The following is a 13689-nucleotide window of genomic DNA, read 5'->3' as shown; positions in this document are numbered from 1 at the left end:
ATGCCCCTACCTTAAGCAAGAAAAACAAGAGAACCTACAAAGAAAAAAGAGGTATTTGTCAGCCCTCATTCCAAAATAACAACTAATCTGGAGACAAAACTCACTCTGAAGATTCAGGCTAAGAATCCTAGATAATAGATACCTTCACAGTCTAATGACTAAAGCATGGAAGAACTTGAAGCACAGAACTCTAAGACTGACAAGATAGGTTCAACTGTCCTCTTAACCAAAAAGGGTATAACATAGTCCTTGGCAAAGAAGGATCTAGGTATTTTACCATACATGAGATAGGAGTTGCAAAAAGATTTCCTATAACCAAAGCCCAAGGGAAACAATGATATTACAATAAATAAAGTCTTTCAGAGGCAATAAATATTTTTTCCTAATCTATTACTCATTGTAGTTAATTTTCTTTTTTTGAAACCAACATAAAGATGTTAAGAATAAGAACAGAGAGCAAAATGTACTCTTTTGGACCAATTAATATACTAGATGAAAAGTTCTACGTGAAGGCTATCACTTAAATGCCTATAATAGACCAACTGTGCACAGACAAAATAGGCAAACATCCATATGGAGCAGTGTGAGAAAAAGCCACCCTGATACCAAGTCACTGCATAATAATTTTTCTTATTTCATTTGTGTCTTTCTGTCTGTCTTCCTATCTTTCTTCCTATTGAACTATTTCCATCCCAGGTAGCTAGTCCTAGATCCTGGGCAGAGGCACCAGAGAATTCTACTCTTTAAGGAATGCTTGTGAGCATTTGTCATCTTGAGATGCAAAGTAGCTCCTATAATAAAAGCTGCAGTTAAGGAACGCAAATCTTTGAAACAACCTTTCAAATCTCAGTCTGCCCACGAACACCTCACTGGAAATTAGTCCAGTATTCAAATGCCTGGTGAGCATATACACATCTGGTCAAAGATTAAGGTAAGTGAGAGAAGGAATATCAACACACTGAATGAAATTTGAGAGGATTCTTCATATAGGATCAAAAACAATAATAGTTCTTGAAATAAGTGGCCATTTTAATCAAGCTTTTAAAATTTATTTTGTTTAAAAATTTAAAAATAAAATTTATTTTATTTATTTATTTTGTTTCATTTTCCTTAATTACCTAAGCTAGTCAGGTTAACTAGCAAAACTGTGTCTTAATTAATAAAAGTACTAAAAGAGGAGGCAGCTGCGTGGCTCAGTGGATTGAGAGTCAGGCCTAGAGATGGGAGGTCCTAGGTTCAAATCTGGCCTCAAACACTTCCCAGCTATGTGACCCTAGGCAAGTCACTTAGCCCCCATTGCCTAGACCTTACTGCTCTTCTGCCTTGGAGCCAATACACAGTATTAACTCCAAGACCTAAGGTAAGGGTTAAAAAAAAAAAAGTATTAAAGGAAGTTCTGATTTTTGTTTGTATAAATCCAAACCTAGGTCAGGACTAGAGGAATTCAGCCTAAAGGTCAGGCAGCAAAAAAAAAAAAAAGACTATCACTAAAAAAGATCTAGGTGCGAACACATTAGGAAGTACATTTTCAAAATGTGTTCAGGACATATCTTAAGAGTAATATTAATTACATAGGGAATGAACCACTTTCTTCTTTAAAAAAAAAAAAGGAGTATTGAATCCCCCCACAAAAACTATTTGCTTTATAAATCCCAAATAAGTGGCCTCAGACACTTCCTAGCTGGGCAATCACTTTACCTCAAATGCCTAGCCTTACCAATCTTCTGTTTCAGAAGACAGAAGGAAAGGATTTTTAAAATAAACAATCATCCCAAATAAGTAGAACCTGAATTAATAAGGTTTTATTGTAACTAAAGAGTCCTTTAGTCCTTAGGATTTAATCATTAAACAAAAGGGAAAAAGTCAATTAGATGAATACCAGACTTTTTAAATCGCTTATATCAGTAGATTAGCTATTTCCTTTTATAATGTAACGTACATTTAAGGAAAGCATTTACTATACCAGAAGGCATAGTATACTATGTATATAAGTATATAAATTATCAAAGTGTAAGATCTCATGAGGTGAATCACTATTGAGAGCTATTACACTGACTCACCACTAAAGAAATAAGTGGATTCACTGGATGATTAACACTTTTAGTAATTTCTTATTAAAGTTCATTAAAACTCTAGGCTGTCTTTAAATGTTTCAACAATTAAAGCTAACAACAAAAATTATAATTCTAGAAATAAACAAAAGTCAACACTACTATTTTTATTTTCTTCCCCAAAGCTTCATTAGGTGATGGGTGTAAAATTTTACTTATAACACAAAAATTCCTGATGGATTACAGCAAACCACAGTATTGGGGAGGAATTAATCCTCTTGGGCTCAAGAATGAGGTAAACAAAGAAAATAACAGCTATTGTCTGAGGTTACTAAAATAACCTAAAAAGGAATGCTCTTTAGGTCTCCTGAGGTTGTAGGAGCAAGTTATCTGAGTGGATAATGGCTTTACAAGAGGAGAAAGGAAAAAAAAGGAAGAGATTAGAAAAACACTGAAGTTGATAGTATTTGTATCCTAAATAATAGGAGTTAAAGAGAATTATAAATCAACCCTCTTACCAAGTATTTTATCCAGAACACTTTCTCAATTGAGAAATGTATGGGACTAAATGATAAAAATTTTTACCAACTCATAACAAAATCAATGAATTTTTTAAGCAACTAAAACATTAGAATTATTCAAACTACATGCAGAGAACAAAACTTTCTCACCTGATCTTTAGAAAAAGCTTTGACATGAATATGTTTGACAGTCTGAATTACTCCATCATAAAATTTCACAGTATACGTACCTAAAATTCAAACATACATAAGTTTAACACTTGTATTTCAATAACAGAAACAACTTTTCAGTGTTCAAAAACACAGCAGTGTCATCACATACTCATTTACAGGAATTATTACTTGGGAAATATACTTAAACCATATTCATAATCAAAAGAACCCTGTTCATGCCTTGATTTATTTATCTGCCAGGATAAATATTTTAAGTATCAACTGAATGTAGAAAAAAATCTTATAAAATGTACCCACACGTATGCAAATTTGTTTCTTTGGTGCTATTTTTAAAAATCACTTGAAATTTTCACTGTAAAACACCTAAAGAGTAGGGGAGTGGTGCTTCTTTGCTGGGGGTAGAAGGATCCTGGGTTTAAAATACTATCAGAATTTTTTATATATTGGGTAGTTTTGCTGAACTTTTTTCCTCTTTTATTTTTTATTATGAGGGTTAGTTTTCTGGAAAGTAGGGTATAATGGGAAATGTAGGTAATATTTTAAAAGTCTATAAAAGTTTATTTTAAAGAAGAAAAGGAAAAAAAAGAAGAAAAGACAAATGTCCAGTTATCTATTATACAATAAACTGTGAACATATACAACTGGAGATACACCCTTCTGGATCTGCAAGAGAGCCCTGGATAGCCACAATTCTTAATAATCATAAAAGAATCTCATCTAGTCATCCACATCTACTATAAAATAGAAAGCCTTGTTCACAATAATACAGCTGTATTACAAGATGAATATATGAATTATGTTCATAATATAGTAATACTTTGAGTCAAAACTGAAGTCAGTTGCTCTTGATCCATATTCACAGTTCTAATCCATTAGCAAATATATTAGTGTATTTCAGACTTAAAGTGGAAGAGTATAAAAGCAAAATTGTTAATTATTTCATTCCAAGACTGCCAAATTCAATAAAGTTGAATTTGAATTGGGCACAAGCCCAATGATTTTGTGTTTTCTGCCCTATAATCCACAGCATGCCCTATATCCTGCTTTCACATAAACATAAATGCCCACAATTTGCTTTACAGTTTGGCCCTCTGCATATTGAGCCCTGGGAGCCTCTTTTAACAATGAAATACTTAATGGAAGCAAAATATCTGTTCTTGCACTATGATTAGGCTTCATAACTGGTCTCCAAGTAATCACTTGCTTCCCCCCTCTTCTTCAACCTACCTAGCACACTAAAGCTAGATCATTCTTCAAAGATTCTTAGTTTTGCAACTCCTGCTTTGAGGGCTGACCTAATCTGATTGGTGAGTGAATAAGTACTGACACAAATGGCCCACTATTTCCATCTATCACCAGAGCAGACCATGCTATGTCACCCTGGGCAAGTTACAATTCCCTATCCATTACCACCCTTTTGCCTAGAAACTAATACTTCTGACCAATTCTAAGACAGAAGGAAGGATGTTTAAAAAAAGGAGGGGTGGGGGACATGGAGTATAGAACACCTAAGACTTCAACATAAAACTTTCTTCATATGTTTGGATTGTCCCCACCATCTGCCACCTTCAAACCTACTCATATGTTGCTGAATTAAGACTGGAGAAAATCACAAAACCTTGATGACTAGATCTACTACAAATTTATGTTATATAATTTCAACTTGGCCCTTACAACAGCTTGGAAATCTTTTTATACCTCCCCAATTAATACATTATCTGATATTCAAAACATCATTTCTTCCAAATCTTTTAAATTCCTTATCAAATCTCCCTCAACTCCTCTGCCCTTTTGCTTCATATTTCAAATGAAAAATATTATAACCACTCACTGGCTCCCTACTTTACTCTCTTCCTCCTGATGGCTTCCAAGTCTACCCCTTCCATATGCACAAGTAATCCTGCTGTTTCTTCTAGCAGATTTCCCCCTCTATCATCCCCACCCTAACTTATCTTTAATCTCTCCCTTTCTGCTGGCTGCTTCCCTACTGCCTGGCAAAATGTCTTATGTTGCCATCAAAAAACATTCACTTGACAAGTTTATCTATGCTAGCTAATGTCTAATATCCCACTCTTCTCTCCCCTCTCCCTCCCCCCCCCTCCCTCTCCCTTCCTTTTCATGGTCAAACTTCTTGAAATAGTTCTTTACAATCTATGGCATCCAATTTCCTTTTCTTCCACTGCAGTCTGGCTTCTGATCTCATCATTGAACCCAAAATGTTCTTTCTAAAGTTACTAATGATTACTTAAAAGACCATTTCTAATGATCTTTTCTGAATCCTCATTCTTCTTGCCTCTCCTCAGCATTTGACACTGTTGATCACTCTCATCTCTTTGTGATATTCTCTTGACTCAAAGCTTCTGTAACACTAAATTGATTCTCCTCCTATATCTGACTAATTTCTCAGTGTCCTTTGCTAGACATCATTGTCCAGGTAATGCCTGGCACAACTACAGGATTCTGTGCTAGGGGCCCTCTTCTCTTCTTCCTCTGTACTACTTCATTTCATGATCTGAGCTTGCACATTTGTTGTTCAAAAAACAGTTGTTTTTCAATTGCTTGATCACATGGTTTGATGGGGATATGATTGGGGATGTAGACTCTAAATGATCACTCTATAGCAAATATTAATATATGGAAATAGGTCTTAACCAATGAATGATACATGTAAAACCCAGTAGAATTTTTCATTGGCTATGGGAGGGAAAGAACATGGATCATGTAACCATGGAAGAATGTTCTAAATTAACTAATGTAATTAATTAATTAAAAAACAATTGTTTTTATGTTGTCTCCCTCATTAGATTGAACTCCTTCAAGGCAGGCCCTAATTTTTGTTATGTTTTTGTATCCCCAGAGCTTAGGACAATGATTAGGACATAAAAAATGCTTGTTAACAATAATGAAAAAAATAAGTTTCTTACGAATAGCCAATACTTCTTCAAAAAGTTTCATGATTTCATCTTCATGTATATAGATGTAAACTACAAGAGTTCTGACCACGAAGTTGGTGAAAAAAACCCTCAAAATTTCTGTGAAATCTCTTTCCTTTATCTCTTTATTACTTACTCTGTCAGTCAGTCTTTTTAAACGTTGCTAACTCTGCTTCAGAACACAGCTGCAAGAGCGGGTGAGTAAAAAAAATTTTGATTTCTCCTTAAATTAAATAGAATACAGATGTTTTACATCTTAGCAACAGGGCCCTAAGGTCCTGGCTAAGAGAGCTGTTTCTAAATATCTTTCCTTTAGGGAACAACTGCCTAAATTAGGATAAAGGGAAACCTGGGGAAAGTTTTAGCCTTGTCCTGCTCCCTACATGTTTACTTTAGAAATATGTGGATACAGCCAGTTCACAACGTACCTAACAACTGGCTATTTAGCTCCATGACCAACCTTGTAAAATTTGCATTCCTTGCCTCTCTGAGATTTCTCATACCATGGGGCTTATGGCAAACTATAATCAACACGGTACTCCCCCCTGGGATTTTGATTGTTATAGCTGTAATATTGTATTTCCTTACAAAACCCACTTCTCAGTCAAACCAACCAAGTGTTCCTTCTACTACTCAACAAAACGCAGAACTAAATACTCAGCTTGAACTTATAGAGGAAAAGTCAGAAAGAGATTATACCTTTTATGAGAAGCATTAAAAGAGAATTAAGAAAATTATCAGAATCACTGTCCCACCCTGCTCTGAACAATAATGCTCCTAGCCAACCCACTGCTTCCCCTGCCAACTCGGCCATAGAACCCCCTGCTTCTAATCAATCCACCCCTCCCCCTGCCCCCTCAGTCTCAGAAAACCCTACTCATGCTTCTGATCCTACAACCTCTACTCTAAGTTCACACCCCACCCATGCTTGTAATTCCACACCCTCCACTCTAAATTCACAACCTGCCCATGCTTCTGACCCTACCACCTCCACCCTGAGTTCACACCCCACCCATACTGACCATCCTAATGCCTCACACCCTACTCATTCCTCCAACACTAACACCTCTGTATCTTTTCCCCCAGTTACTAGCACTTCTTCCTTTGCCCCTCCTTCCCATCCTGCCCAATTCAATTCCCAGACCTTTCCTAGCTCGGATCCTTCTGGCACTATGGGAAAACAACCAACTCTCTCCCTCAGTGTGCCCAACTCTTCTCTTTATCATACCTACCCTATTGAGAATGGAGCAAGAAGGCTAGAAACAGAAACAGGAGTACCAAATAATTCAGATAGGTTATTTCCTTTAAGGTAAGTATCCACTTTTAATAAAAATGGAAACTTAGTATCTGTAAGACATCACACACCTTTTAGCCCTAAGGATTTAAATAAATTTAAAGAAGATCTTCCATCATTTGAAGAAGAACAATATTAATTATTAAAAAATTAGAGAACATATTCAGAACTTTTGACCCCACTTGGATGGATGTTGAGAATTTGTTAGAGACATTTTTGACAAAGAGAAAGAAAAATAATATCGTCTCTCTGGCTAATCAAAAACGAGGTAGAAGAGGACATTATTGTCCAACTGAAGATCCATATTGGAACCCCAATGTTGAACTAGATCACACAAAACTAAACCAGGCTAGAGAAGCATTATTGACAGCCATGAGAGCTTGCTCTGATAGACCTGAAAAATGGTCATAATTTGAAAGAACCCGACAAGAAATTGATAAAGCACCCTCCCAGTTTATGGACAGACTTATTGATGTAGGAAATACATATATGGATCTTGATTTATCCAGAGAAAGGGATATTAGGCAAATACATAGGTAATTCGTTGAGAATTGTTGTTCAGTGATAAAGACTACTTTAAAACTAGCTGTCCTGAATGGGACCCTGTGGACCACGAAGAAATGAGGAGAGTAGCAACCTATGTTTATAAAGGTTGTGTAAAAAGACCTGAGGAACACAATACATTAGTGGAAGACTTAAAGAAAGCAATTGAAATGTTAAAGAAACAATTGAAAAATAAGGGAGAGACTATAGCCCCTTTGCGGGAATTCACAGATAAATCAGTAACCTGCCACTTCTGTGGGAAGAAGGGCCACAAAATGGTAGAATGTAGAATTTTTCTCAAGATTATTGGAAGGAATAGTTTAATAACAACTTTAGAAATAATAACTACAGAAATGATGATAATCATAGAAACCAGAATTTTAGAAATTATGGTAATAACTATAATGACTATAGAAATAAGAACTTCAGAAACCAAAATTATAGAAATAGGAATTGGGAAAATAATGACAATGCTCCAAATGAAGAAAATGATAATACCCAACAACAATATATAAGAAATGGTGCTCGTCCAAAAAATACTCGAGGTGCTAATGCTCCTCAGGGAGGTGCCCTTCAGGGGGTGCCCAAGGAACATCCCAAATATAAAGAAGGTGGTTCTTCTTAGATTGTATTGATTTTGCTGATATTAATTAACCTTTTTCAGTTTTGTTTTCCCTCCAAATAGTAGGAATGGATAAACAAAGAACGTAAAACTATAATTGGAAAATTATGCACTGAGACACATTTAAAATGGCCTGAAGTTCTCCCTCTGGTCCTATTTTATCTTAGAAGCAGGCCTAGAGGAGACCTACACATCTCACCATTTGAGATGTTTTTTGGACATCCGCCTATACAGGCTAAACCTTTTTCCCCTGCATATACATCACTATAAGGGGAGATACTACTATTGCTTCCTATATACAGGAAATACAGCACTAACTACATTAACTTCATGAATCCAGAGCTGCAGTACAAGCCGGACCACTAGACTTTTCTCTTCATGACCTGAGCCCAGGAGACAAAGTGTATATTAAGAATTTCAAGCACACTGGAGTAACTCAGCCTTCTTGGGAAGGACCATTCCAAATATTGTTAACTACTTCAACATCTATAAAGGTTGGAGAGAAGGACTCTTGGATTCATTGCTCACATGTGAAGAGAACATCTTCTGTTGAGACTGATTGACTGTACCCTATCATATGCATTAGAGATAATAATCCATTGACAAGTGGATGCTGTTTTTCAAAGACACATTGAATTACTGATTTGTTCCTTAATTTTATTATTGCTTTCCTTTTATTTTTGATTAGAATATTTGATTTTTTCCTTTTTTTCTCATTTCTTATATTAAAGGTACAAATAATTAATATTTTTTGCAGTAATATAAGTTTAATATATATATATGGTGTCTCTCTCTCTCTCTCTCTCTCTCTCTCTCTCTCTCTCTCTCTCTCTCTCTCTCTCTTTGTAGCTGAACTTAGTTCATCTCAGAAGCTAAATGGGAGGATCTCTGAACACTAGAGTTTTGCTTGAAAAAGATCTTGTGGTGAGTGATTAAAGACTGACTGGTCTCTCTTAAGGCTTAAAGCCTAGGTTAGCCTAGGCTTTTTCCTACTATTCTCTCTTACTCTGTCTCTCTCCCTTTCCTTAATTCCTTATTTGTATTAATTAAATCTCCATAAAAACCCAGCTGACTTGGGTATTTCATGTTTGGGAATTTTTCCCATGGCGACTACCTTATTTTTGATTTAATTCAAGACACTGTCTTGAAACCATATTTTTGCGGTCACAGTTTAAGGCAACCATTCTTTTATCTGTAACAGTTTATGGCGACCACTCTTTTAACTGTAACAGTTCTCATGCCTTCTCATCATGAAGGATTCTTTCCCATGTCTTTAAGGAAAACTTCAATAGAGGATTCAACCAACATAATGAAGATTTTCCTCAGGTTCTTTCAATATTTAACAGACTATCAGTGTAAGTAGAGAATTCACCTATATCACAAAACAAGGATCACCCACCAAGTACAGATAAATTAATATTTGTCAATGGGCTTAAAGAATTATATGATCCTAGATCCCCATTACCTTTTCTGTCTCTCTCTCCACAGAAAGGGCTCCATAGAACCAAAGGGAACCACCTAACTTTAACCTACATTTAACAAATTACCCCTTCCTTCTCTCCAGCGACCACAGAGCACACAGGTCTCTCAGCACCCAAGAATGAAAGTTTTGTAGCATACACAGTAACACTAATATTGTACAATAATAAACTATGAATGACTTAGTTATCCTCAATAATACATTTATCCAAGTCAATTTTGAAGGATTTACGATAAAAAATGCTCTCCAACTCCAAAGAAAGAATTGATGGAATTTGAATACAGATCAAAACAAGGGGTAAAAGAGCAAAAAGAGACAAAGAGAAGTGGGAAGATAAAAAGACACAAAGTGAGTGAACCTATCTGCTAAGTCAAACATAGGAATTATATGAACACAACTAGAAAACACCTTTCCCACAAATAAAACTAGAACTAAACAACTGGAAAAACATTAATTGATCATGGATAAGAGGTAATATAATAAAAATTACAATCCTACCTAAATTAATTTATTTATTCAGGGCCATACCTATCAAAACTACCAAAAAACTATTTTTAGAGACTTAGAAAAAATAATAATAAAATTCATATGGAAGAACAAAAGAACAATATCATCAAGGGAATTAAAGAAAAAAAAAGTGTGAAGGATGGTGGCCTAGCAGTACCAGATCTTAAAATGGACTATAAAGCAGTAGTTATCAAAACAATCTGGTACTAGCTAAGAGATAGAAGGTTAGAACAATGGAATAGAGTGGAGGTAAATAAACTCAGCAATCTTATGCTCAATAAATCCCAGCTTTGGGGATAAAAACCCACTATTTGACAAAAACTGCTGGGAAAATTGGAAAATAATAGGGCAAAAATTAGGTTTGGGTCACTATCTCACATCTTATACCAAGATAAATTCAAAATGGAAATATGATTTAAACATAAAGAGTGATATTGTCAGTAAATCAGGTGAACATGGAATAAATAGTATGCCTGTCAGATCTATGGGGAAAGAAAGCATTTAAGACCAACTAAGAAATGGAGAACAGTACAAGATAGAAAATGAATAATTTTGATTACATGCAACCAAAATTAGAAGGGAAGTGACAATATGGGGGAAAACTTTTATAACAAAATTCTCTGACAAAGGTCTAATTTCTCAAATCTACAAAGAACTAAGACAAATTTATAAGAAATCAAATAATTCCCCAATTGACAAATGGACAAGGGATATGAATAGGCAGTTTTCAGATATAGAAATCAAAACCATCAATAATCATATAAAAATGTTCTAAATCCCTCCTGATTAGAGAAATGCAAATCAAAACAACTATGAGGTACCACTTAAAGCTAACAGATTGGTCAATATGACAGTAAAAGAAAATAAAAATGCTGGAGGGGATGTGGCAAAATTGGGACACTAACACATTGCTGGTGGAATTGTGAAGTGATCCAGCATTCTGAAAGACAATTTAGAATTATGCACAAAGGGCTTTACAAGAATGCATGCCCTTTGATCTAGCAATACCACTACTAGGTTTGTATAGAGATTCTTAAAAAAAAGGGAAATGATCTGTTTGTACAAAAATATTTATAGCTGCACTTTTTTTTTTTAATTTTATAGTATTTTATTTGATCATTTCCATGCATTTTTCATTAAAGACAAAGATCATTTTCTTTTCCTCCCTCCCACCCCCCGTGGCCGACGTGTGATTCCACTGGTATCATATGTGTTCTTGACTTGAACCCATTGCCATGTTGTTAGTATTTGCATCAGAGTGTTCGCTCCGAGTCTTTCCTCTGTCATGTCCCCTCAGCCATTGTAGTCAGGCAGTTGCTTTTCCTTGGTGTTTCTATTCCCTCAGTTTGTCCTCTGCTTTTGGATAGTGTTTTTTTCTCCTTGATCCCTGCAGATTGTGCAGGGACATTACACCACCACTAATGGAGAAGTCCATTACGTTCGATGATACCACAGTGTGTTTGTCTCTGTGTACAATGTTCTCCTGGTTCTGCTCCTCTCGCTCTGCATCATATAGCTGCACTTTTTATGGTGGCAAAAATATTGGAAAATGGGGGGCAGCTGGGTAGCTCAGTGGATTGAGAGCCAGTCTTAGAGATGGGAGGTCCTAAGTTCAAATCTGGCCTCAGACACTTCCCAGCTGTGTGACCCTGGGCAAGTCACTTGACCTCCATTGCCTAGCCCTTACCACTCTTCTGCCTTGGAGCCAATACACAGTATTGACTCCAAGATGGAAGGTAAGGGTTTAAAAAAATATATATATTGGAAAATGAGGGGATGTCCCTCAGTTGGGGAAATGAATAAACAAACTGGTATATGATGGTGATGGAATACTATTGTACTATATATAAGGAATGATAAACTGCTTGATTTCTATAAGAACTGGAAAGACCTCCATGATGAATTGATGCAGAGTGAAATAAGTAGAACCAGGAGAACATTGTACACAGTAACTGAAACATTGTGGGGCAATTAAATGTAATTGACTTTGCTAATAAAGGAAATGGAAAGATCCAAGATAATTCTTTTTTTTTTTAAATCCTTACCTTCTGTTTTGGAGTCAGTATTGACTCCAAGGCAGAAGAGTGGTAAGGGTAGGCAATGGGGGTCAAGTGACTTGCCCAGGGTCACACAGCTAGGAAGTGGCTGAGACCAGATTTGAACCTAGGACCTCCCATCACTAGGTTTGGTTCTCAATCCACTGAGCTACCCAGCTGCCCCAATCCAAGATAATTCTGAGAGACTTATGAGAAAAAATGCTATCCACAGCTAGAGAAAAAACTGTGGGAGTAGAGATGCAGAAGAAAAACATATGATTTATCAATTGTTTATATGAGTATATTATTTGAAATTTTGATTTTAATAGATTACTCTTTTTTACAAAAATGAATAACAAGGAAATAGGTTTTGAGGGATAATACATGTTTAACCCAGTAAAATTGTTTGTCAGCTCCAGGAGAGGGGAAGGAAAAGGGAAGAGAAAGAACATGAATTATGTAACCATAGAAAAATATTCTTTAAAAAAAATTATATTAAAAAAAGATACAAGGTAAAATCAGACCTAATTTAAGCTATAACACATATGAAAACTTTGTAGCTTAACATTGCTAAAATTCAGTTCCCTTCAATTTTCATAGGAGGGTTTTATTTTCAAATACTTCTAATGATGATAATATTTACACTGTGCTATAAGGTTTGCAAAGTGCTTTACCAATATCCTCATTTTATGCTCACAAGAAGAGTGAGGGGTAAATGCTATTACCATTTTACAGATAAGTAAAACAGAGGCTGACTGAGGTTAAATTATTTGTCTAACGTCACATAGCCAGTAATGTATCTGAGGCCAAATGTGAATTATGAGTCTTCCTGACTCCAGGTCAAATCTATCTCAATCACTGCACAAAGCTGCCTCTTAATCAAGAAGATTATAAATTCTCTCTTACTTTGAACATTTCTACAAAAGATAATAAAGTCACATGTTAACTTACTCACAAAACATTAGAACAGGATATTGGAGGCAAAAGGAATCCAGTAGAAAAAATGACTTGTCTAAGATGACAGAGTAAACTTATGTTTGAATAATGCAGCTTCTACTTAGGCATACTGAATTTAATAAGTTACTTTATTCACCCACAGGGAGACAACCTACCAAATTCCAGGTACAATGGCTTAGTCATTAAAATTTTTATCTTGCCTAAGCCTTTTGGTTCTGCATAAATCTGTTTTGCAGTTTGGGTTTGTTTTCATGGAGATAGCAGTGTTTTGATATGAATGTAAAGTAAGGGAAATCCTCATTATCTATGTATTAGTCGTGCACAGATAGTCTACACAACTAATTTTTAAGATTTAAGAAACAAGGGGGCAGCTGGGTAGCTCAGTGGATTGAGAGCCAGTCTTAGAGATGGGAGGTCCTATGTTCAAATCTGGCCTCAGACACTTCCCAGCTGTGTGACCCTGGGCAAGTCACTTAACCCCCATTGCCTAGCCCTTACCACTGTTCTGCCTTGGAGCCAATACACAGTATTGACTCCAAGATGGAAGGTAAGGGTTTAAAAAATAAAACAA

At 35.7% G+C, this 13689-nt stretch overlaps 1 protein-coding gene across 5 annotated transcripts in view; it reads right to left on the bottom strand.

Moving 5' to 3' along the window:
- Positions 1-13689, bottom strand: part of PHF20 (PHD finger protein 20) — a 149332-nt gene that overhangs the window by 87497 nt on the left and 48146 nt on the right. For all 5 annotated transcript variants that reach the window (XM_056811793.1, XM_056811792.1, XM_056811795.1 and 2 more), the window contains one exon: positions 2723-2802. In XM_056811793.1, the coding sequence (XP_056667771.1) occupies positions 2723-2802 (80 nt within the window). The remainder of the gene's footprint in view (positions 1-2722; positions 2803-13689) is intronic.

The sequence above is a fragment of the Monodelphis domestica genome, chromosome 1 (assembly GCF_027887165.1).
Source record: "Monodelphis domestica isolate mMonDom1 chromosome 1, mMonDom1.pri, whole genome shotgun sequence".
In the NCBI taxonomy this organism is placed as follows: Eukaryota; Metazoa; Chordata; class Mammalia; order Didelphimorphia; family Didelphidae; genus Monodelphis; species Monodelphis domestica.
The sequence above is the reverse complement of the archived record's forward strand: the minus strand, read 5'-3'. Positions and strand labels throughout refer to the sequence as shown.